Below are 13,571 nucleotides of genomic sequence, written 5' to 3'. Positions count from 1 at the left end.
TCTGTATGCAAATGACTGATGACGTCATCCACTATTTCTTTTGTATTTTATTACATGAAATATCAAATATTCTAATCTCCTCATTGTCAAGTGAAACAACGATTGATTCCTCAATGAACATGTGGAACTAGCATTGCTCAAAACTTTATTATTCAGTCAAGTTGGTCCCTAGTGTCAAATCTGTAAAAAAATGAAATATTGTATAATTCAAACAATAAAAAACAAAATAAATAGTGATTTGAGCATTCAATTGAATGTCACTGAGTTGTGCATATCACTGTTTTGTGAAAAATAAGTGAAACTTTAAAATGTTATAATTAACTTTCTTATTTTTCATCCGATTTTTACGAAATTTTCAGCGATGTGTTAATTTGATTTTTTTCTATTCATTTAAATCAACATTTTTCTGGGGTGGACTTGACCTTTAATTCACATCAATATGTCAATTAATTTGCAATTGTTAAAACAGAATAAAATCACGTGTACACATAACACAGCACAAACAGCGATTATTTGAATATCTAATTTTATTCAGCATATCAAATGATAAACACACACTCCTGGAATAAATGTTTTCCCTATTTTCATCTTCCATAAAACCTTGGCACAAAATACAGCAAATAAATATCTGAGTTGGCGAACAGAGTTCTATGATGTCTGTTATCAGCCTATACAATAAAAAGAAAGTCCTTTCTATCTCTTCTACAATCACATATCTTGTTTTCAATTTCTTTACAACTCTATCAACACATGAAACAAACATAACATTTGTCATTTAAAGATATACTGTAAGGAATGGGATAATAAGTTTTATTTGAAGTGGAACACGATTATTTTGATTTTTATTAAAAAGAGTTAAAAAAAACTTTTTTTGAGGGAATAACCAGCAGAACAATTTTCAGTCAGTTCCACTGAATATATAAATATAAATAATCTTGTGATATTTTTGGAAGTTTCAGTACTTACATGTCAAAATTGAATGGGTGAATACGAGACAAAATACACACACAAATAATCAAAGTCTCACTATCATGTGTTACTAGGGCTAGCCACAATGGGTGTTTTCAAGTTTGGTGTTAATCTTTTATTATGGTCATGGACCAATTTTCATTTCAACTCAGCACCAAATTTTAAAATAAAGCTAATACTCCGACTAGGTGTCTATATTATGTGTATCAATGTGATTTGGATCATTTTTGTAAATTCACATTAGAAGTTTGAACACCAACCTCAATACTAGCAAAACACCAAACATGAAATCATCCACTGCAACGGGTGATTGATGTTTAAGCCTTTGTCCAAAATACAGCATACATGTATAATGAATTACCAGTGAAATATATATATATACAGTATATAGCTGCTTGTCTATTTCCAAGATGACAACATTCAGTACTTTGAAAATTTAGATTTATCATAGAACAGACTTATTAAATAAATTTCAGATAATGAAAATATGATTGAATCTTATCTCTCTTTTATAAGGACTTCATATTACTCATAAATAACAATCTTTACTTTGCATAGAAAACTATGAAACATGAAAAATACAACAAATGATATACATTCAATCAACTTTATAAGCTGTATTTATAGCAGCAACTTGTTAAAAAATCTTACTTCTTATCATTCTGAAAAGAAATACAGGCCTTATTATGCATCTAAAGATGACCTTTGAGTAGGGGGGGGGGGTATTATTGATAAGGTGACTTACTAATGTGTTTCTTTTTCTCAAAATGTAGTTATTGCTGCTTTTGAAAATCCAGAAAGAAAAGAGAAAAGTAAAACTAATATATTTCATATTTTCTAGTATCTAGAAGCTTCAATATAACACCCTAAACAAAGAGGATGGGAGAGAGAGCGGGGGGGGGGGGGGGGGTAGAGGTGATTCTGCTGGCACTAAGAACATTGGGGAGGGGTTGGTTCAATTGAGGGAAAAAACCTTAAATTTATGCTCTGTTTGTGGAGCAATAATACTTTATTGTCATGCCAATTATTTTTTTATACAATAACATGCAATTAAAGGAGAACGTACTGAGGGAAAATATTGTATGTGGGAAAATCTCATACTTCCCATTAAATCCGTTAAGCTAATATTTTTCAATTAAAAATGTATAAGAACTGAAATAGTTGAACACATTATGTGAACTATAACATTATCAAATTCTGAAACTGGGTGACTTATATGGTATATTGTGCAATTTGATTTTAATCTGCTGTAAAATAAAATATCCTGAGGTTCACTATATATACAGAAAAATATATAATTTTGCAATTATTGTGGAGCCATAACAAATGGAAGAATCTTCAGAACTTTGCATCTCATCTGAATTTTTGGAATAATATTTCTACATTATAATCTTGCTATTCTGGTATTCACCATAAATTATCCTGCTTTGGCCTCTCAAAACATTTTTGGGTAGTGAATTTTTGTGTTCCATCTCACCAAAATCACTGCTCCTGTATGTACCTCTGTGTTTAATTATTTTTCTTCTTCTTCTTCTTTTTTTTTTTGGGGGGGGAAGGGTGATGAGGCAGTTTCTTTAATACATTCAGGTATGTCTTCATAGAGTGTACTGTGATTTTAACATGTTTGAAAGTTTATATTGGATGGCAAGCTATTAATTAGATCATTATACAAGTCTTTTTTTGTCATTAAATTGTAGTTAATCAAATTATCCTAGTGAAGTATAATTCTAAAACTATCTTAGTACTTAACATCTTAAACAGCGATTTTTATTAATGATAAAGATACTTTTACATATAATTATTTCAATTCAAACATGCCTGGTACAAGTTTCTGTTTCAAATTGACAAAAAGACGTACCAGATTATTGCGCTTCATGAAGTATTGGATTTTTGTGTTGGCTAAAATTTACACAACTCCACATAGTTGCATAATATTAATAATGATATATGAATACAAATATTTACTATTTCTTTGTACAATGCTGTCAGCATATTTCAGCATTTTCTTTTGAAACTTCAGAAAATCTCTGATACATTTATCTTTTACCTATCCTATTATGATATAATCCTACAAATACTTCTAATACTAATATACTTCTTCATGACAATAAATGAAGAAACAAAGAAGATGAAGGAGAAGAATGATGAAGGAAGAGAGGGAGAAAGATATACAAAATTGGAAAAAACATGTATTTTATTTTACCAAGTTACTTCCAGATCGTTCTAGTCTAGTATACATTTTACTCACATATCGGTCACCTTGTTTAGAATACTCATCTAGATTAAGAAAAGTTATAATGCTAGTTTTTTAGAAACACTTCCTCATAAACTGAAATATATTTAAGTACATGTAACATATAATATTACTTTCATCACTCATCACTTGATAATGTTTTATATGCTCTACTTTCTTTTCATATCTGTACAAGTTGAAAAAAAAACACTTTACATGAAGTTTTACAATGATTGCTTGATTACACGTTTGGATTCACCAAGTTACCATCTTGGACGGTTGCACTCTTATTCCGCTTAGAAACATAACAAAATGTTCCATACATACTCTTCCAGTAAAATATTTCAATGTCATTATTAGTTCTTGACTTTATTCATTGGAAGCATCTTTTTGGTTAATTAGAACATTTGATAATCATCTGATATCAACATCAATATCCGATTATACAAGATCAAATAATATCTGTTTCATAAAATACATAACCAATAAATCCATGTATAAACATGTTGAAAATCTCATCTAACTGTGACTATTAGTTTCATGAACATATAGGCCCTTTCTTTCTCATAAACCATTCCTTGTACGAATGGAAAGAAGAAAAGTCACAAGGATACATTGACTGAATTTAGAAATACTGTATATCTTATATCTTAAGCTGATGGATATAGATAAAGCACATAGAGATGTATATCAATATATATATCTCTATGATAAAGCATTAGCCACCCTGTTATTGTATCTAGCTGATTACAGTTCTTTACTGACCTGTCAATACATTTGTAATACAAAATAAGCTTAATTCAATTGTGACATAATGCATACAAATAGGAGTTCTGATATTTAGTCACATATTCAGACAAAACAAACCAAAAAAAAACTATGTAGCATGATATTTATATGATGCATAGTTCTGTTTTACAAACCACAACTCAAGTGCATAATCGTGGCCTAACTAAAAATAAGTTGACTACCTATGAAGTACAGTAGGCCAGGAGCTTCTGTGCATGACATTGCACAGGAGCTATGAGAAGAATGTTGATTGGTCCGGATTGAACAACCCACTGTAGGATGTGAAGAAGGGAGGTGATAGAGGTAGGAGGGTTGAGATGTTTAAAAGACCCCTACACCTGGCATACCAAGACCTGTAAAACCATTCACTTCTAGTGACAACCTAGGAAAAAGAAAGAAAAGATTGCTTTTCAGAAGGAATATAATAATCAGTTAAAACTCTACAACAATTATGTTCATTGCTAGGAATTTCACTTTAAATTCCCCAAAGTTACAAAATATTTGTATTGAGATAATAGATATAGAAACATATATTTATCTATGTTTGATGATAATATTTGAAGTTAAGTATATCTTTTGGCTTTCAAATAATTTTAGGTGAAACGAGATAGAACAAATTGTTGATCTAAATTTCAATGGTTATGTGTTGTACTGTAAATAATATAAATATGGAGGAAACCCAGAGAAAACAATGAAAAAATGACCAAATGTCTTCTATTCAAAATAAAAACCAGGAGTCTTGACACTGATAAGAGCTTGTGTTTATCCATATTAATTATACATTACAATAGGGCTAGAAGGAAGTCACAAATAATGTGATTACTTTTTACAAAATAGTAGTACATTAGTGTATATTTTTGAAAATTTCTTATTCAGCGTTCTAATTATTCAAATTTGCCTAATTTAATTTCTCTTACTATTCTGCTCATAAGGGTGAACTTTCACATTTATAAAAATTCAGTGGAATATTTTGATAAAATTTAGTTGGAAATGATGAGTTTATCATAAAATTAAGTTTTATGTACCAATACACAAAATCTACAATTTGAATTCCTATAATTTTGTATAACACTACACATCAATCCTTTAATGTTAGTTCATTTATTTTCAATCACAAGGGAATGCCGCAAGTTTTTTATCTTAGCCGGCTTCAAATTGGTAAAAATTCTAGAGTACTAGTTATTCCTTTTTAGTATTATTTTTGCCATATGAAATATGTCTTTTTTATTGCTTTTATACATTCATTTTAGCCATGTAACACACATCATGTTTATTATCATTTCCTTTATCTCTTCTTCATGGAATTTAGAATGGCGGTATCATTGCAAATAGACAAAATGCTAATATATTTTGGTCTCACAACCAACTTACCAAAATATGTCTTTTATGGACTCTACAGACTCAACATATATGTACATGAACTACTCAATGGGTAACACCATGGAGGGGGGGAACATCATTACACTAAATTCCTTAACATGAATTACATGATCATAATTGTAGAATGTAAAAGTAATGGTAATTATAATAGAGGGAAAACATGCAACAATGGGACTACAAGAAACATAGATAAGGATGTGTTGAAAAACATAATACAATAATTATTGTACAGTTTTATTTGAATTGTGGAAGTTTTTTCTAGTCTAAATAAGGAGTACTTTCATATTTAGTTGATTTAGGAACAAAATAGAATGACCGTTATACAAATATATGCAATCAATCTAAACCATAATTGTCAATCAAAATAATTTTTGCAAGTGCATTTGGTTCATGGGACCAGTAAGTGATCAGATTTTCTGTGTCAAATTTGATTGCAAGTTGTACATATCATGGTGCCTTGATTAGTGAGAATTCAAAGACAGGTTCCATCTAAATTAGGTTTTTTTGTATCATGTGAGCAAACCAAACTTTAATACATACAACTCCTTCACTCTCCTCTCATTAAATCTTCTTGGATAATATTGTTAAGCAATTTATCATAATCATAATTATGAAGGTATAAAGTCATATATTAACTTAAATTATTACAAGAACACCGGAAATTGAACATATTTCTTGAACTGAAGTGAAAATTTGACTATTGGGGTTCAAAGAAATTGACAGATCTCACAAGTTCTATCAGAGTTGTAATTTGATTGGTGGAAATTCAAAATTGTTAATCTTTCTGAGCATATTAAGAGCAATGTAAGAAGCAAGAAGTAAAGTTCAAAAATGAATAGCCATTCATAGGATTTTACTCAATTTTATACTCATTGTTTCTCATTGTTTCGCAACTGTAAAAATTCATCTTCAGGTTTCAATCATGATGAAGTTAATTTTTCGATACTTTACATTTGCTCTCGTCTATTCATATTAGGGGGCTTTGATATTCATTATTACATTTTTATGCAATACTAAATTTTTCATGACTGATTTCCGAAATCATTCATGGGATTACATATTTTAATTTTTCACACATTAACTCTGACACACATAAATAAAAACATACAAAAGAGAAATATGTATATATTTAATGTTTCCCAGGTGGATGACATTTATTCAGCATGCGATAAAAGCAGCTCTGTATAATCAAATCATACCTACCATCACATGGTATATCATATGATTAATCACATGACTAAATTACCAAACCACATGACCCTTTGTTGGATGCTGTCTACTCCTAAATCATCACACTACTGCAGATTATAGTATCAAGAATAATGACCATCTAATAATCAAACCATGGCATCAAACATTATATCTTATTCCTAATATCTTACAAGTAAAGCCTTCTTCATGAGTATGGCATGGCATAAAATTCAAAGACTAAAACGTTGTTAAACATTCGATGATTAATACAGCTAAAACTAATATCTTACAATAATTTCTGTACAACTCATTGGCAAATTTCATGACATACAATGACTAAACACGCGACTTCAAATGTCTAAAATGCACAACATGATGAATACAATTATATGAGACGTGCCTCTTATAATATCAGATTAGACAACACAGAATACATGATTTCCATTAATAACCATAATGATATGTTTTATATTACAACACAATCTAAAGGAACACAACACACAGATGTCCTAACTACAACCCAGTCCAAAAATATTGGCAAAACCAGTCACTGATAATCTAATAAAAAATTAATTTAATTATGTTAATGGACAAGTAACCTTATTGTAAGATAACAATTATGTGACGATTAGTTACCATAAAATAACAATGCTTAATGCAATCATCTCATCAAAATGAAAGTCTTAAAAAATAATTTATTTCTATTTTGATTTGACTGCTCTATTTGATTACAATGAATAAAAAAAGTGCAGAGATGAACCTTTGCCACTGTTACACATAATTTCAACTATTACAATGTTTTACACAGGATATCAAACACATAGTGATAAATTCTTAAAAATGCAGCTGAATTCATAGCATTGAAATTTCAGGTTACACAATCTTGTAAGTAATCTTTCTCTACAATCTGAAGGGGTAGATGTAAAAAGGTGTACAAACCTTCAAGTTACCAGAAACTTATTATTTTGTTTTTACATGGTTAAAGTTAAAATAACTGATGTTATTGACAAGATATTGATATTTTACATTTAGGGTATCACATAAAGAAGGGGGGGGGTCAGTGTTCTTATAAATCATCTTATAATTTGCTATTTTGAGAAATATAATGATTATGTAACATGGCCAATTCATCATCTTAAATGATATGAAGTAAGCCTTCTAAAGCAGGGTTTCTAAAGCAAAAACCTTTTCGTTGTATGGCAACATTGCTGGCAAGACTTAAAAATGTTATCTTAGTACACATTAGCACAATATCCTTTCAAAGGTGGGGTAACAATGAAATACTTTACACACTCGTGTTTGAATCTAAATGATTCATAATAATGCTCTTTTTCAGTAAATGCTGGTCCAAAGTCAATGGCACAATAAAACAAACAAAAAAAAGTCAAAGAAAATGCTCTTTTGATACCAGATCCCTGTTTTACTACATATTGTAATGAAGTTCAATTAATCTCATATTGAGAATGATACATGTATGGATGATGGTTCAGTGGCTATATTTAAAACCAATATTTTATTGGTACAACATTAAATGTTGACAAACTCAAAGAATATGCGACAGAGCCAAAGTCAACAGCATCAAGGCATAGCAATACCCCTAGCTTAAAGAAAGACTTGGCATATTCAGTTATATCCATGAACATCAATTGTCCTTTTTAATTTTCTAGGGGACAATCATCCTTCATTCCTAATGGCTCACTAAAATGATTCAATGTCACATTTTAATCTCCCTTAGTTGCAAGAATCAGAACTCCTTTTATATAGAGATGACAATGATGAATATAAATATTAACAAAACATTATCATATATCCTAATATGTAAATGAATCAAATAGGTAAGGGAGGCAACAAAATTTATAATATATAAATTTTGGGGTAGTGTTATGGAGCATTGAACGTTTAGTTTTATCATATTCTAGTTGCCTTACTCCCCCCCCCTTAAATTCATAATTTCTGGCAAAATTAAAAATGGTTTAAATCATAATATCGAAACTTACACAGAAGGACCAAGAACTAGTATATTAGGAAAAAAAATATGAAATAAGTAAAGTGATCATCCCCACCCCAAGAAGATAAGCCATAACAGGTCAAGCAATATAAAATCAATCATTGGTCATGCTTTTTTAAAGTTTTAAAATGTATTTTATAGGTTATCATATTAATGAGGTATTTCATGTGTTTTTAACACTCTTTGTGACCCTGTAAACTTTGACCTCTTCCACAACAAAATCTCTTCAGCTCATTATTCATTCAAGTTTGATTTATGTTGGTAAGATTATCAGGTTTTCTGGTGTTATTGAAACAATTTGAAGACCCTGTCACCTCTTCCACCAAATGTCCATTGAATTTATCATAGCTTACATGCTAGATCTACACTCATTTATTTACCTTATCAATGGTCTCAATTATAGTAGTAATTCAAAATGGGACGGACAACCTGAAAACAAAATGCCTCCATCACCTCGTTTAGTGTTGGAAACATATTAACAGCCTCACTTCATTACTTCTATAGAGATCTGGTGAACCAATCAAATTGTTCACTTCTTCTAAAAGAGAATACTGATTTAATACCTTACGAAATGAACAAACAATTTTTCAGCACCAAATAAAGAAAACCTAAAAAAAAATAAAAAATAAAGTCACAGCAGAAATGTATCTGCCCAAAGTAAATTGTATTACCTACAAAATTTCCAATAAATTTGGCAGGGATGGGCAATTCATTAGGCATATAAAAGCTGGCAGAAAGGAAAGAAAACTAAGGACTCTACATTACAATGGCACAATGCAAAAAGTTGATTTTCCTTTTACTTTTGTATCAGACGAATTCCCTCTAATTACCATGTTATGAGCATGATGAACTATAATAAAGATTCTTTATATCCTACCGGATAGCTATGTCTATCAATATCAGGAGTATGCTTGCACTGCTTTAGAAAGGACTATGGTCCAAGATTATCTTTTGAGAAATACTGAAAATTTAATGTGGTATTTTCCATTGCAACTGATAATAAATGCATACTCTCTTGTTACTGGTGTTGAACTTTGTTAAAAAATCAATGTACATGTAGACACTTTTCTGTGAGCAAAGATAGTGTTTAAATATTAGTTTTGTATTGTACCTAAATGTACATCTATGTTCCAACTAATACATGTTCAATTCTAAATAATCATGTTAACTTACATAAAACCTACCCTGTAATGTTTTGTTTAAACCATCTTATCAAGATATGTGTCTCTTTCATACAAATGTCTGCATAAAAATTGAAAAAGTGACATCTTCAAAGGGTAAAATGCAGTTAATTAAATACAAGGTATAATGTACTGTAATTCATGTATGCTTTTATAATGTAAATTTAACCTGCCGGCTAACTTGATGGCTTGCCGGGCCTGGTTCTTTGACATGATCTTTAATAAAGACATGATGTATTACTACTACCTGAGCCTAATATACAGCGTGTCTCACTAAAAAATGCTAATCACATTTTAAATGACAATTATGTGAAAATTACCACATTATATTGTATATGATTTCATAATCTTAAATCAACCATCATTTTATACAACTGGCTTAAATTTCATGCAATATGGTCCATTGAACACAAAGATATGAGTCTTCTTTCAGCACTCTCCATCTCCATCCAAGATTTGTTTATTACATTGAATAAAGTACACAGTCCAATTATATCTTTATTAACTCCTAATTTATTTCCTTTAGTAGATTTTGGGCCCACAACTTGTGGGCCTATACTCAATTTTTTTAAAATAGAAAAAGAAGAAAATAAGCATTTTTTAATCGAACATAAAAATTATAATAAATAATAACTACAAGGAAATGAATAAAATAATCAATGATCTTATCTTGAAAGGCTCAAAATTTTTCCTACTTTGTATTAACATTATTTACATTTATTCATTTCATAAGCAAAAATGAATTATCTAAAATAGATTAGAAGTTCAGCATGAATACGGAAGTGCTTCATCCATGCACTCTTTCTTTTATCATCATAATTATAGACAATCCCTCCCCCCCATGACTGGAGAAATTTACATGTTAAAATATTCTTTATCTGTATTAAATCATGGCATAGCTGATCTGAATTCAACTTAACAAGGCGTAGGCATGTTTGTGTACGTTTATCCATGTGGAGGACAGCTCTAAGGACAATTCTTGTCCTGAATACACATACTACAAAATACAAAACTTGGCTGAAGAGGTCTCCTGATGTGTAATGAAAAGAAAAATTCTATCTTTGTAGTATCAAATATAAATTCATCCAGTTGTAGAAAATGAATAGCAACTTATGGGTGTGAAGATATAAACAATATAATGTTGCAATCTTAATATCATACACATCTAGAGTGCCACTAGCATTTTTTGTCAACACAATATACAAGTACATAATGCTGGAAAATATCACCTGTCAAACATCTCAACTCCAAATTTTATGCTAAAGTTACGGTATACAAATTTGGTGCAGCTTGCAAAATATATCTTCCTAGTTAAAGCTCTCTTTCATACAGTGGGAAAATGCCAAGAACAATTCAAATGAAAATAAGGATGACTTGAGTATCATTTCCTTTCATTAACTATTGAAATTCATATAAAATTGAATTTCCCTCTCAGTTGATTTGCAACTCATTTATCAACAATGAACACTGATATAAGGTGTAGTATGCCATTTACCAGAACACATATAACACATATGTACGAAGAATGTCAAAATTATAGCTGTCCAAACTGACTTAAATATATCTTTATACATAAAGAATTCACAGATTCAAATGAGGGACAGTGAATAGAGTGGGTAAGAGCAATAATGAAACACAGAGTGTGGAAGAGAGGATGGAGTATTATGATTCATTAAGTCATGGATAGGACATACAAGGAAAAAGAGAAGAAATTGTGAAGACAGGAAGTGGATACAGATGAGTGTTTTTTCTCAGATGTGAAAAGAGCATTAACTAACTGCTTTTTCTAATCCAACTTTAATCATACTCAAATAATGAATCTTCAATTAGATCATTTTGTCTTGTTAAAAGAAATTCAGCAACAGTCATAGCCCATGAATGAGTTCAAGGAAGACAATAATAAATGAGACATCAACATGTTATGCTGTAACACCATCAACAAAGCATGGATATCAACTGAATTTACAGCTCCACTACAAACATATGCACAACATACACTGACATAACCTATACACAAGCATTATCATTATGAACTCTGTATAGCCTCCTTAAGTCTATGTACAAAATGGAAGATTAAGAAGAATTCTTTCTATGGACCATACTGTAAGTTCTCTTACAGAACACAATGCTCTAGCGAATGCACTAAGTATTGAGTGCACATGAGCAAAATGTGATAAACTAAGTCTATATGAATATGAAGCAATATAAAATGAAGTTAAGTGTTGACTTTTATCATCCCAAGACTGGATTGATTAAATCATTTACTTCAAAACAAAGTTTCTTTGTTACAGTAAACATCACCAACTGCAGGTGTGATATCGTAATAAAATAGAACTTTCTTACAATGCACTGGGTATTTGAAAAACCAATAGATACCATGTTATGAGGTCTTTTGTACACATTTCAAATTCAATACACAAAAACATCACCTTCATACGGTAATTAATTTACTGGGAAGTCCTTAGACTTGGACCTATAGGTTGAAGCAAGAACGGGAAGGAGTGGCCAGGCAGCATGTAATATTTGATGAATTGCAGACATACTCCAGTCAAAGTCACGAGATAAGACATAACAGAAAGTGACAGTTCTCGCTGGGCTTACTCAATGGACGGGTATCATCTTTTTTTCATCATCTTTTAGAACAATTGATGTCTACTCCTTACCCTCATATATATGGCTAAATCACATAACCATCCAGTCTTTCAAACCTATGGACACATCTGAGGTTGATGCTATAGCAGGCTATATAACTATAAACTGACCCAATGTTTCTATTCAATGAATTCATGATTTACATTTTACAATAACTTAGCATGATAGTATTTCATTCATCTCACCTGTATTGAAAGTGCAAAAATTGAAAAATAGGTTGGGCCTTAAAATTTACTCTACCAATCGTTAAGCATGGTGTATTTTCGATTTACATTAACAATGAGTTTTATTCAAATTTACTATTTGGCATTCACAATTTTGGCATGAAATCAATTAAACAAAAATATTTATATCTACAGTCTTTTCTAAATAACTGATATTTGTTTTGTGCATTGCTGATTATGTAAAAGTTGTTACATTGTAATACGAATGGTGTAACTCTGTGGAATCCTTGAGGACAAGGTGTTTGACCACTATGATAGTCACCAAGCTCTATTAGTCATTAAATGCAATCATAGAATCTTCAAGCCAAGCTTATGGCATCACATGTCTTTTTTCTCTGTGGAGAACAATTTGCCTTGTAAGAAGACATTTGACTCTGGTGGGATGAAACTGTCACATTTTTCAAATTTGAATTGTCAAAGTCAGGAAGATATTTAAAACAACATGGCAAGAATTCAGAGGTAGATTCTCTCTTTAAAACTTCAAATAAAACTACTTGTGCATGGCATGGTTGAATGCAATTTAAATTCATACTTTTCTCTAAAATAATTTCCCCACCTTTTTTTATCAACTCAGTTCCATATGATAAAGTTAACTTATTTATTCCATTCCAAATATTGAATATCTTAGAAATTCTTTTTACATTTTAAAAATTAATGGATATAATAAAAAAAGAGAAAATTTGGGAACAACATTGTGAAGAAATTTAGCCAAATAATAAATCTGAGAAATGATAGATAGATTACATACTTTTCGGTGGATTTAGAGAAATAGTAAAGTTCATTGACCTATTATTTACATACTCCTGGGGAGCGTTTCATGAAAGGACTTGTCGGACGTTTTATCCGACAAGTCCTGTTTTATCCGACAGTTACTACAGTAACAGTGCTTCTCAACCAATCAGAATCCAGGAAAGTTGTCAGATCTGACAACTTGTCGGACGAAA

At 30.5% G+C, this 13,571-nt stretch overlaps 1 protein-coding gene across 1 annotated transcript in view; it reads right to left on the bottom strand.

Moving 5' to 3' along the window:
* Nucleotides 1–509: 509 nt before the first annotated feature.
* The window catches only part of LOC121410308 (poly(rC)-binding protein 3-like), a 122,034-nt gene continuing 108,972 nt past the window's right edge, over nt 510–13,571 (bottom strand). The window contains exon 18 of the mRNA XM_041602310.1: nt 510–4,373. Within this exon, the coding sequence (XP_041458244.1) occupies nt 4,313–4,373 (61 nt within the window). The 3' untranslated portion in view covers nt 510–4,312. The remainder of the gene's footprint in view (nt 4,374–13,571) is intronic.

This window comes from Lytechinus variegatus, chromosome 3 (genome assembly GCF_018143015.1).
Source record: "Lytechinus variegatus isolate NC3 chromosome 3, Lvar_3.0, whole genome shotgun sequence".
Classification (NCBI taxonomy): domain Eukaryota; kingdom Metazoa; phylum Echinodermata; class Echinoidea; order Temnopleuroida; family Toxopneustidae; genus Lytechinus; species Lytechinus variegatus.
The sequence above is the reverse complement of the archived record's forward strand: the minus strand, read 5'-3'. Positions and strand labels throughout refer to the sequence as shown.